At 40.9% G+C, this 12,384-nt stretch overlaps 1 protein-coding gene across 1 annotated transcript in view; it reads left to right on the forward strand.

Annotated features, from left to right (window-relative positions):
* The first annotated feature begins 4,979 nt into the window (after positions 1-4,979).
* pik3c2a (phosphatidylinositol-4-phosphate 3-kinase, catalytic subunit type 2 alpha) overlaps positions 4,980-12,384 on the forward strand; it is a 42,353-nt gene continuing 34,948 nt past the window's right edge. The window contains exons 1-2 of the mRNA XM_083666600.1: positions 4,980-5,041; positions 9,559-10,813. Coding sequence (XP_083522726.1) covers positions 9,647-10,813 — 1,167 coding nt within the window. The 5' untranslated portion in view covers positions 4,980-5,041; positions 9,559-9,646. The remainder of the gene's footprint in view (positions 5,042-9,558; positions 10,814-12,384) is intronic.

The following is a 12,384-nucleotide window of genomic DNA, read 5'->3' on the forward strand; positions in this document are numbered from 1 at the left end:
GTATTGTTTGTGACAATGAAAATGAAAACTCTGTATTGCATTGTCATTTTCATGAGTGACTACGCATAATGTCTGCCAAATTGAAAAAGAAAAAGCAATGTCTGTTTGAAATGCAAATGCTTTAATGACAAATCAATTGTCATGTTTGTCATTTCATGTCCTTGCTGTGATCGCACGACTTGGAGAGGTTGGCTCACTATACGCCCCGCCCCTTTTAAGTGCATGTCTGTCCTTTATGTTCCTCATTAGGGAATAAGGGCCAATAACATGTTGTGGCCTTAACCTTTCATTTTCATTTATTATTTCCCATAGGACTGGCTTCCACCCTACCAGTATTTTTACATTTACATTTATGGCATTTAGCAGACGCCTTTATCCAAAGCGACTTACAACAAATACATTTGTTTAAGTCAGTGAATCATCTATCCATCATCATAAGAAAAAGTAATCTATGGTAGGACCAGGGGCTATTGGCAGTCACAATGCTAGGTCAAGCCTGACAATATATGTGTGATATGAGTGGACAACAAAAAAAGATAGGACTGTAACCGGCGAAGAGCTCTAATTAACTACATTCCCCTTGAGGCCGTACCGCTCCAGACGGTGAAGAGTCTCCGCTTGCACTAAACACTTGTTAATCATGACCATCTCTCCAACATGCTTAATCATCGCCAAAATATTACGTTGTGATCGTTATATATATGATATGTTTACGGCACACATTGGGACAAATACCCTACTTTTGCCGACTAAACAGCCAAATGCTACGCAGCTGTACCACCGGGACTCACAAACTGAATTCTTCTACACACAGTAGGCCGCCATATTCGACTATGTCTCCTCCACTGAAGACAAAACTTATCCACTCCTCCAACATAAAACTCCTCCACTCCGCCGACATATAACGATTTTAACATTGTTTGTGACTGTATTTTGTGTAGCCTGTGTTTTACTCTTTGGGAAATACAGTCTCAGCTAGGCTAGTCTCATACTCAAATGTGCTGTAGCCTATGCGATAGTCAAGCAAATGGAAGACAGTCTGTTGTTCGCTTTGTTATTTTCTATTTTCAATTAACATCAGACATACTTTTAAACTATATTTAAGGGAAACCGTGGGGAAGGCTGCCACTATGCTACACCCTTGCAATGATAGTGCAAGGTAAGAGACCGTTTAGTGGGAATGCCTATTCTGGCATTTGGGCTTCTGTTTGTGGAAGGTTTTCTTTTGGGGATGGGGGAGGTAAGGTTTGGGGTAACCTTGTTGAGAAGAGGCTTTCTTAGTTCAGAAAGTGTTACGACTCAGTTATGACTAGGGTAAAAGGGAAGTGCGTAACAGATTGAATCAACTGAAAGCAGGAATCTTGAGCGCATTGGTATGAAATAAAGGAGACCAGACAAGGGTGGACTGAATTCAATAGTGGTATATTGTAAATAATAACAGGCAGTGTACACACAACACAACAGACACACAGGCCACAGGAAAGAAAGTAACACAAAAATCGAGGAGAGTTAGGAGAGGCTACTAACTGTCCCTAACTAAGGATCCATAACTCAAAAGATTGTCTATCTGAATAACTAACTAAACTACTCTAACCAAGGGCATCAAAATGTACATGGTTGGCAACCACCCCTTACCTAGTGTGTCTAGACAATAGTTCCACCTACGTGTGAGAGTACAGAGGCCTCTGTCTTACCTGCCCCAGGGCCTGGACCATACATACAACTACTTACACACAATCAAAGTAGGGGAAAACAAGTGTCAAAAATGGCATGAGCTCATGAAGAGAGTGACTGGCAAGAAAACACACAGCTTAAATACTAAAATGAAGGGAGTTGATTGGGGCCGGACTGGGATGGCAGGTGATTAGGATGATTGGCAGCAGGTGCAGCAATGGGAGTGGTGGTCGTCCTATAAGGGAAAACAACACAGACACAGACAAACCTACATGGAACGTAACAGAAAGCCTGGCGAAATCCTTTGCAAAAAGTAGCTACAAAGGGGTGGAAACCTGTTTGAAATGAATGACGCCTTGTGACATGTTAACCAATCAAATACCTTGCTTAGGCGGAGCTCAAAAAATAAAAATAAAGTTTGCTTCAGGTTTTCTTACATTTTCTTCAATGTTGCAAGCTAGCATAGGCAACAACTCTCTGCAAAATAGCTACCTGGTCGGAAGAAACCACGCACATAACAACAAGTACCATTTTACGGGCATGTAGGGGGAGGGTTCTTGTAATGTAACATCCAATAAAATTGCAAGCACACTCTCCCATCGCTCCCTCCAGTTCAATCCAATCCAGATCGGCTAAACACATATTCTCCAGACTTCCAAGGGAGGCGTGAGAACAAAGTGATTTGGAGGGTTACTATAGTGTGAAGACATAACTAAATTCATTAGACAGAGATCTGAATTTTCTATTCACCGTGGCCGACTCAATGACCCAGTCGCTAAACAAGCCAATAAATTGTGCACTAATGACCAACAGATATAGCTCCTATTACTTCAGAAACAGGTGAACTAATAACTGAATCCAAATCCGTTAAGAACGTATTCTGCCATTTCTATAAGAAATGATATACCCAAGAGTCTGAATCTAGGCTCTGATGCCTCATCAGAATTAGATTCTTTACAAGCAGTCTGTCGATGATGAAAAAGGTCATATCTGTGGTCAGCATTGGAACATATTGGCCTTGGCACTAATTTCATAAATATGATTAAAACTTTGCATGCCAATCCCTCAGCCATGACTGGTGATACTTCCCCATTCAACATTTTAAGAGGCACTAATCAGGTGCTCTCTCGCCGATCCTCTTTATTCTATCCATGGAACCATTATCACAGGCGTCCCTACTGAAAAATCCTGCTCAAACCTTAACACTTTGATGCTGGTCTTGCTGGGGACCAGCTTAAGCTGGTGGTCATGCTGGTTACCAGTTTATGCTGGTCTTACTGGTGACCCAAGGTTTTGGCTTTGTTTCTGATAGTCAGCCTAATAAAGTCTTCCTTGACTTTCATTGACACCGCTTTGGTCCTCATGTTGAGGACCAAAGCTCAAACCTTAACACTTTGATGCTGATCTTGCTGGGGACCAGCTTAAGCTGGTGGTCATGCTGGTTACCAGTTTATGCTGGTCTTACTGGTGACCCAAGGTTTTGGCTTTGTTTCTGATAGTCAGCCTAATAAAGTCTTCCTTGACTTTCATTGACACCGCTTTGGTCCTCATGTTGACTGACACCAATAGCAGACTCCAAAGGCAAACGCAAAGCTTAGAATCAATACTAAACATTGACAGCTCTCTTATACCTGCACAAATGATGTGACGAAAACACCTGTCAAGCCAATTGTCCACGTGTTGTAATTTCTGAATGATGAAACCAATATGTATGCAAATGCCATCAAATAAAAGCAGAGAATCTCTACTTTAACCTCACAGTAATTGTTTGATTTAAAATCCAAACTTTTGGAGTGTAGAACTCATTACTTATGCAGGGCACTGTATATAACCATATCATAAAAGCAGCAATCGAAGTCTAGGGGAGGGTTGGTGCAGGAAAAATAACGGACAATAAACAACAACAACTGGTGTCAACTTTTGAGTCTTCTCGCATTTCAGTATGGGCTGTTGGTGAGATGGTGATGTCCTGCTCCCTTCTTCAGAAACGCAGGCTGCTCCCATCATATCAAAAACACTGCTGCTCTTCTAACTAAGCGGAGGAAATAGGAAATATAAACAGGTTCTGGACTATTTGTACATCGCTAGATTAGCTTGAAATACAGTGTAACTAATGTCCGCCCCAGGCTATTGCGCACAGTGCATATAAGCCTGGAAAAACCTGTCCTGTGAATTTCCTAAGTATTTGTTATTTGATTTCAGCGAATCACAAACGTGTGGTGCGCTCTTTCTATAGGCTTAATGAAGGCCACGTTGACACGTTGTTCCACCACAACTTTCGCACATTTGGGTGTGTGACAAATAGTTACAGTATGCGTTAGCTAGCTAGTAAATTCAATCAACATTTTGGCAGACGCTAGCTGGTTTAGCTGAAAAAAGATATCCATCTGACTTAGCTAGCTAAAGACTTATTAAATAAGATGTGTAAGCGTCAGGGTAAATGAAAACCTACTAGGCATATGCACAGATGCATCAGCAGAAGCTGTCACTTGTCAGCTTGCTAGCTACTGTTAGTTCGATCACTAGCTATCTAGAACAGTTGATAGCTAACGTTCGCTTGTAATTTCCATGACTTTTTCCACACACAAAGGTCTTGTTCCAAAATAGTCTTGTTCCAAAAATACATTCTGAAAGCTTGTAAAAGATTGAAATGGCCATTTTAAAATATATATATATATATATATAATTAAGCGGCCAGATGCAAACCTCATCAAGTCGAGCAAACGTATACAGGGGGGTAGTGAGGGTGAAGAATTTCTCAATTAAGAAAAACTGTTCTAATAAGATTCTGATTGGAGAAACAAAATCCTTCAAGACTTATGAAAAACCTATAGAATCCAGTAGGATTACTTTTGATTTCCAGTAGGAAAACCCTCTCAACATGATTCTGATAGAGGTGATACAAAATGTAATAGGATTTTTAGGCTCCTATAGGATCCAATATGATTACTTTTGATTCCCAAAAGGAAAAAAATATTGCAGTAGGAGTCAGATAGAGGTGACACAAAATCCTATATGATTGTGAGAATCCTATACGATTCTATTGGAAAAAAATCACCAAACCAATAGGATTGTTTTTACTTGGGCTATGGTACTTCCAATACGCGTCGGTATCTGTAGCCACGGCCTAAAATGTATAAGATATTTTTTTTATTTAAATATAATTCCCTTTAATTTTGGAATGTTGTCAAAACAAATGCCTTCATGGTTATTTTAATTCCACATGGTGGCGCTGTTTAACAATTCTCCATAATTTGCGAAATATCAAACCATTTACCTCAACAGGAACTGACGTTGTGTCTGCGCGAGTAGATGGATAAAAATTGTAGTTGCAGGAAAATGGCTACAAACATCGTACCGCTAAAAGGTGGGAAATGATACATTTTTACTAATACATATATCTTTGTTGAAGTTATGATACATAGATAACTATAATCGGCTGATATATGTGATCTATAATGGCCTTGTTCGTTCGTGAAAACATTCGTTTCTTCCTTGTTGTGTTCCACTTTGTTGGCAGGTCACTGAGTGCTTTTAAATTATTTAATCAGTGTTGTGCAAAGTGCGCAACAATTATCAATATTGGAAAAAGTTATATTAACTGCTCGTGCAAGCACTTGATTATGGCAAATCGGTCATATAAAGTATCAGTCGTCACATGCCGACATTGATTCGGCGTTGGAATTTCTGTGCCACTGTCTGAAGTTGGCTACAACAGCCAAACTGATGACAACAAGTTATTCGTTGCTTTTATTGTCCAGCTCTCTCAAAAAGGTTAGCTGGATGTCCAACCTACAGTTCTTGTACTCAGTAGCTGATTAGTAAAGTCTTAAAATCATAAGGCATGGGTACGTCTGAGTTAAATCCTAGGAATCTCAGAGACATCAAAGTTCAGCTTGAATTTAGACCGGTAGCTACAGTGGAGGGATAAGGGCGACTTCAGAGGACTCTTTTATGTTGAAAATGTTTTATTTTTTTTAACCAAAACTAGATGTTTTGCAAAACAAAATGAGAGAACTCAGCTGTTTTATAAACACTCTTTTATTCATATTTGGATTTACTGGTGAATTTAATTTGTGCATTATAATCTATTTAACCAACACGTTTGAAACGTTTGTTAGACACCCACAACATAGAACTGCATGTTTTTTTGCTGACTAGTGTTGTCTTAAGTTTTATGATTGGCACCACTGTACAGTTTGTACAGAAAGACTTGAGAGTAGTTCTCTCACGTGCTCCTGTAAGCGTCTCCTAACTCGGGCCTGCTCCTTTGCACACTCAACAAAAATGCTTTTCTGGGGGAAATGTCTGAATCTGTGTCAGCTACTGAATTTGTGTGGATAGTTTTGCCTATGGGAACTATGAGCAGGAATGTGCACGTATGTGCTGAGGTGATGACCCTATGTCTGGAAGAGGAGTTGGACCTATTCTATAGGCTCTAGCCTAATCCTGCCACTTTATTGCATACTTCAAACGTCAATTCAACTTAGATCGACAAAATACAGTAAAATCCCCCTTTCCTCAAACAGGCTGTATGACATTCAGAAATATGCCCTATTGACAGTAAAAGGTCCATTCATAAAGCTTTGTTTTGTTTCATTTGATAGATATGAAGCAGAGGTAAGCTCAGCATTATAAATGTGGGCTATACAAAATAAGTCTTTAAAAGCTATGAACATGACCTGGTTACTTATTCCTTTCTTATAGATGTTGATTTGTACTTTGATCAGCTGCCCAGTAGCAAGTCTTGCATGGAAAAGAGACCATTTCACTCAATTTAGCAAACAGATTATCTCTGAGTTGCTTAAACTCAGAAAAATAATCTTATTTGCTATTATGACCTCTGCATCCTTAAATTATTCCAGTCAAACAAACATTTACACTGGAGAAAAACAGTAGCTTGCTCTAGTGTAGGCTAGTCTGTGTTTTAAATACTAACAATGTTCTCCAAATCCTATTAAAGCTGTAAAGGAAGTTTTGTCAGACATCATTTACAGTTAGTGGGTTGCTATAGGCTGGCTTTTTAAATTAGAATGTCATGTTTTGATGCCCGTATTGATGTCCCCTTTCTCTCTTCTCTGGTTTCTGTATGATGTCATGTGTTGCCTTTTAAGGGCTTTTAAAGCATGCCCATCTCAGCCTTTTGTTCTGTGGATTAGATTTAGTTGGTGTAAATGTATCCCTCTCTCTGTAGCCTTTTCTAGTTCCGCATATATTTAGACATTTGTCATGTGTTTTGATCTACTTTTGCCTGTTATTTCCACCAATTTAATTTTCATTCATTCTTTTCTTCCATGGTGATGCCCTCTGAATGGGACTGATGCACCTTTTGCAAGTCTGTAAGGTGTAAGCCCTTTTCCCTCGTAATATTTCCGGCTCACAGCATTTAGAGCATTCAGCATGTCATACATAGACTAGACTACTAGCTGAATGTATGCTGTTTATAATGCACAGTGTTAAGGAAGACTGCAAAGTTTAAGTAAACCTGCATTTTGATTTTTGGCTACATGATGAAGAAATAAAAGGAGAAAGAAAGGAGAGAGAGAGGTCGAGAGTAAATGTGCTTAATGTTTAAAAAGTGTATCCAGAGTGTATCAACAATCTGTAGAGAAGTGCTTAAAGTAGGATCAGTAACATTTTAAAGTTAGATTGAGTTGTCAAGCTTAACAGATGAAAGAGGAGATGCATTTTAAAATGTATCATTGGAACCCAATGGTCCTCATAGAAACCCATGTTAATTCATGCAACTTAATAAGGCTTAACGTCTAAATAGTGTCAAAACTCTGAATGGAATTTCTTTAAGTGGAGTCAGTCTACACATTTTAAAGTTGAATTGAGGTGTCAAGCTTAAAATATGAAAAAGTGGATACATTGTGAAATGTCCCCATTCAGAGCGAATGGTCATAGGACTGAAGAGGATTTTAGGCATTATAAATGGTATGGAAAAAATTACACAGGTTTGAGCATTTAAAAGTTGATTTGAAGTTAATAGGTTAAGCGGTTTACGCTGTGCACATGGCGCTATAGGCATGAATAGGATTTCATGCAAATTCGAGTCAAGCTCAAAAAGTGTAAAATATTATTGGAAATCTGAATGGAAGTTCTTTTAAGTGGAATCAGTCTAAACAGATAGATAATTGCTGAAGCAAGCCCACTAATAATTATGAGTAAAAACAATAGTTGGACTTTCTTAAGCAAGCCCACTAATAAGTAAAAGTAAAATAAGTAATTGGAATATCAAGAGTTGGATGTGATGATGCAAGCCCACTAATTAGCGGCACCCCGTTACAGACCTTAAATAATTTATTTTATTTCAAACCTTTTTTGTTTTTACAGAGACTGTCTAGAGAACACTGAAGGTAAGGCAGTTCAGGAGAGACCAGTGGGTCAGGTCACCAGTATAATTTTACCCAGGGACAGGGGTGCTCATTGCGGAGTTTCCAATGACACGCGATAGGGCCATAGGTCTGTGGACAGAGCTCAGTTTTTATATCATACATAAATATTGATGTAGCTTAACATACATAAATGCATACATACATAGCATACTGTAGGCTCATCGGAATTGGCCAAATCCTAACGTTTGTTTCATGACGCAAATACATTGTTGCAAAGCTGTGTAAAAAGCTGTGTAATGTATTTACTTAAAAATAAAAGTAAAGTTTGAAATTCAAATGTTGCAGATTGTAAAATGACTCCCCCCTCCACAATTTTTCAATGCAACAGCATAATAATCAACATCCAATAGATCCTTTTACAATGTACAACTGTATTGGAGTAGTTTCCCAGTTTGCCATTGTGCTACAGTTCTGCACTATTGATTTTTCAGGCTTTGATGTCATGGTGGTAATGTAGGCCTTTTATCTTTCATCCTATAAGGCACTGTGTACTAAACATTTGGTATGTCATCATCTTTTAATTAAATCCACATCAGTATCATTGTTTAGGTTGTAGATAAATAGGCTACTAAATGGCTCCTCCAAACAGAGATAAACAACTGCTAAGTATCAGTTTACATGATTCACGAAGCCTCTGATGAAAAGCCTATTGCTGAATGTTGAGTGTGTTAGCCATGACCTATTACAGTCAGTGTGACCTGTTCCTTACATCTGACTCCAGTACCACCGACAGATGTGATTACGGGGACAAACAGGACAAAACAGTCAATCGATAAACCAGAGCCATCTATATTTAGAATTGGGCCTATATACTAGTCATGTACTGTAGCTACAACCATGTGACTAACCATGTGCTACCCAGGCACATTAAACTTTTACAGTATTTTTATGGACTCTCCTTTACCCTGACAATGCATTATGTAGGCCTAAGTGAGGGTGTCATGAATTTCCAAGGCAGCAGGACTCAAATAGCTTTTTGATTTGTTTTTGGGGGGTTTTCTCCCTACAAGCCACAAAAAGTCAAGTGTGTTTAAGATGCAGATAGGCCTACATTTTAATTAGTGTTAATTATGCCAGTGTCAGGTATACTTTTTTGTCCTGCTGTTTTTCTGGTCAAATGAAGAAACACTCCCACACACTGCAATTGAAAAGAACCTCATGTAATTGGCAATGTTTTGTCAGAGAGCAATTGTTTGACAAGTTGATTGTCTCTGTTGCACCTACAAGCATTCTAGCTGCATGTGCGAGTGTATTCCTTTTTCATCAGTTTTTTTTCTCTTGACAGACATAACAATAAGACATTGACAGCTCCCACTTGATACAGAGCAACTTCCTCTGACACTTTGACAGTGTTGGAGAACACTGGTTTTCTTCCTGGTCCTCGGGACCCTCAGCCATTTTAAGACTGGTCCGGGAACCACTGTTGTAGAATGTATCTGCTGATGTCTGTGTAGTGACCTTTAATCCTTTCTTTATTCTCTCCCAGGTGTTTGAAGTAGTTCTCCTGTCCCACCTGTTGACACCAGAGCTGACCTTGATGAGCCTGACGTACATGGCACCCTCAAGTTGACACCATGGCCCAGATATCCAGTGGTAATGGGTTCAAGCTAGACATCCCCCAGCCCAGGGGGGTTGTGGGTAAGGAGGAGGCCCTTCGCATGGAGACAGAGGCCTTAGCCAAACTGCAAAGAGAGAAGAGACATACCCTTCCAGCGACAACCTTGTTGTTGTCCTCATCATCATCTTCCTCATCCTCCAACACTTCCACAAAACCTCTTCCCACCGTCGCAGCTCCCACGCCCACTACCTCCAGCAGCAGACCAGAGAAGGACCTCATCTTCTTCCCAGAGTCGGAATTCAAGAAGAGGGCGGAAAAGGACAAGTTCCGGGACATCGATGTGGACAAGCTCACCAATGAAGAGCTTGAGAAGCTCCTCTTGGACGACAGTTTTGGGGCCAACAGCAAGGCGGCACGCCCTTCCTCGCTGCTCGGTTTCAACCTCAGCGCCTCCTACCCAGGGGGCCACGCCTGTAGCCCATCCCCCTTCCAAAGTGGCCAGTGGACACCTGTGCTCTCCACCCCTTCCAGTTCCAGTGTGTCCACCCCTACCCACCCGCAGGGGCCTATGTTCCCCTCTGCTCCCTTTCCGAAGCCTGCTTGCTCGTTCCAGAATGGCTTCTCTCCGGCAATGCCGCCCTTTATGAGTCTCCCCACCCAGCAGCCCTCTTTCATGGCCTTCACTCCCATCCAGCCAGCCGGACCCCTGGTCTTCCAGCAGCCCACGGTCACCCCGGAGATGGCCAAGCTCTTCGACAAGATTGCCAGCACCTCGGAATACTTGAAGAATGGGAGGTCGGCCAGCATGGAGCTAGATTCAGTGCCAGCCAGCACTGTTTCCCTGGCACCCAACCCACCGCCGCCCCCTACAGATCCTCCCAGCATCAGCCGATTCGAGTGGCTGGATCTAGACCCGCTTAACAAGCGGAAAGCTGAGAGCGAGGAGACCTCAATGGGGCCGGGTGGCACTGTGACAGTGGTTGGAGGGCCAGCGGGGGACCCCTGGGATGCAGTGCTGCTTGACGAGACAGAGGGTGCGAGCGGCAGTAGTCCCCCTGCTGGGGTGAAGGGTGAACAACCAGCTCGACCTCAGCCTCGAAGGGCGTCAGCAGGGGCGGCTGTCACCAGGAGCCAGTCCCTCACCATCCCAGGGTCCTCAACACAGCACAAGCCAAACAATCAGGTATGTTCACACCATGGCTTATGGCTCTTATCATCCAAACAGCTATATACTACAACCACAACAAAGCCTAAACAGGCAGTCATAACACAGCCAAAACCAAGTACGACTGCTGTGCTGTCAAAATAACCAGATGTAATTGAAACTCAGCCAAAACATGATAGGGGTACCAGCACCGCCAAGCTCAGCCAGGACATGATACTAGCACAGTAAATTCCACATCTTACCAGCATTGCCAAAACATCCTTTTAGACATTTACCATGTTGCCAACTCACCAAATCTAGTAATTTTCCCAGGCCTTGTAAAGGATGAACCTCTAGACCTTCACTTAACCTTTTTACTTTTGTTAAATCATGTCCTTTTGAAGGTGAAGGATTCTCTAACCTAAATATGGTTCTTATGATAAATTCATTACTAATATTTGGGACAGGATCGTTGGACAGGATCACCCAATGCCACTTGCATCCATACTCCCTAAAACAAACCAACCGTCTGTTTGAGACATTGTCAATGGGTTTGAGCTGAAGGGAAGTGAGAACACAAGGCAATGTTCTACACACAGAATCTACTATAACATGACGACTTAACTACTATAACCAAACCATCAAACCTCTTCAATATTACTGCTTTTAGCAGTTTCCTGCCTTACCCTAAGTGAGAGTTTTTCTTAGAATGAATGAGTAAGACCTGAACTCGCTGTTCTGTGAGGGAGTGTGTGTTTTTGCGTGTTCCCAGAAAGCCCACTTCCTGTTTCATTGTATTGCTCCATGTTGGAACAGGATAATAACTTCTGCAAAGATGGAAAAAGGGATTGTAATATTCATAGACACGCCCCGTGGGTTTGTTATGGAAGGGGCTTTGGGGTGTATGTGACTTGACGTAGGGTGCGAGAGGAGAGAGGGAGAGAGTGCCCATGCTGTATCATGTCTGTGCTAAAGTCTAGATAAAGTTTCCTAAAAGTAGAACCTTGACTCTTGTGATTTCCTTGAAATACAGTAAAAGAAGAGGGATGAATTTTATAACTTAAAGCGAACCATAACACCCCAAAAATATTGTTATACTGCTGTTGCATTTTTCCCACAGAGGACAAGATGATAATTTACACACTACATGAGACAAGGTTCTTAAGTGTGAAACACTGTCATGTTTTGCCATTGTATAGCAAGCAGAACACCAATAATATTATAGCTAGTTATAGAGGGTCAAATCAACAAGCCATGACACCCACTGTCTTAGATTGTTCTGAAATGGTTTCTGTAGTTAGAAACACATTAAATAAGTCTTTCTGCATCATTACTTTTGTTGAAATATAGTTTTATTCCGGAGAAATAAGCTAATTGATTGTACCCAAATTGTCCATTTTCCGATTTGGACCAAAGTCCTACTGATAATGATTGAGACATCAGACATGAGGAATCCAAAACATGTTCAAAAGTCACCCATAAACCCTCAAAACCCCTTTCTTTGTTTTTTAATTTCCAACTCTACCTTCAAATGATAATGATTTGTAGAGTGAAGTTAAAGTTAGAACAGTTTATTTATGTCACTCTTCAATACAACATCTGAAAGAAAA

This window comes from Argentina silus (genome assembly GCF_951799395.1).
Source record: "Argentina silus genome assembly, chromosome: 3".
NCBI classification, from domain to species: Eukaryota; Metazoa; Chordata; class Actinopteri; order Argentiniformes; family Argentinidae; genus Argentina; species Argentina silus.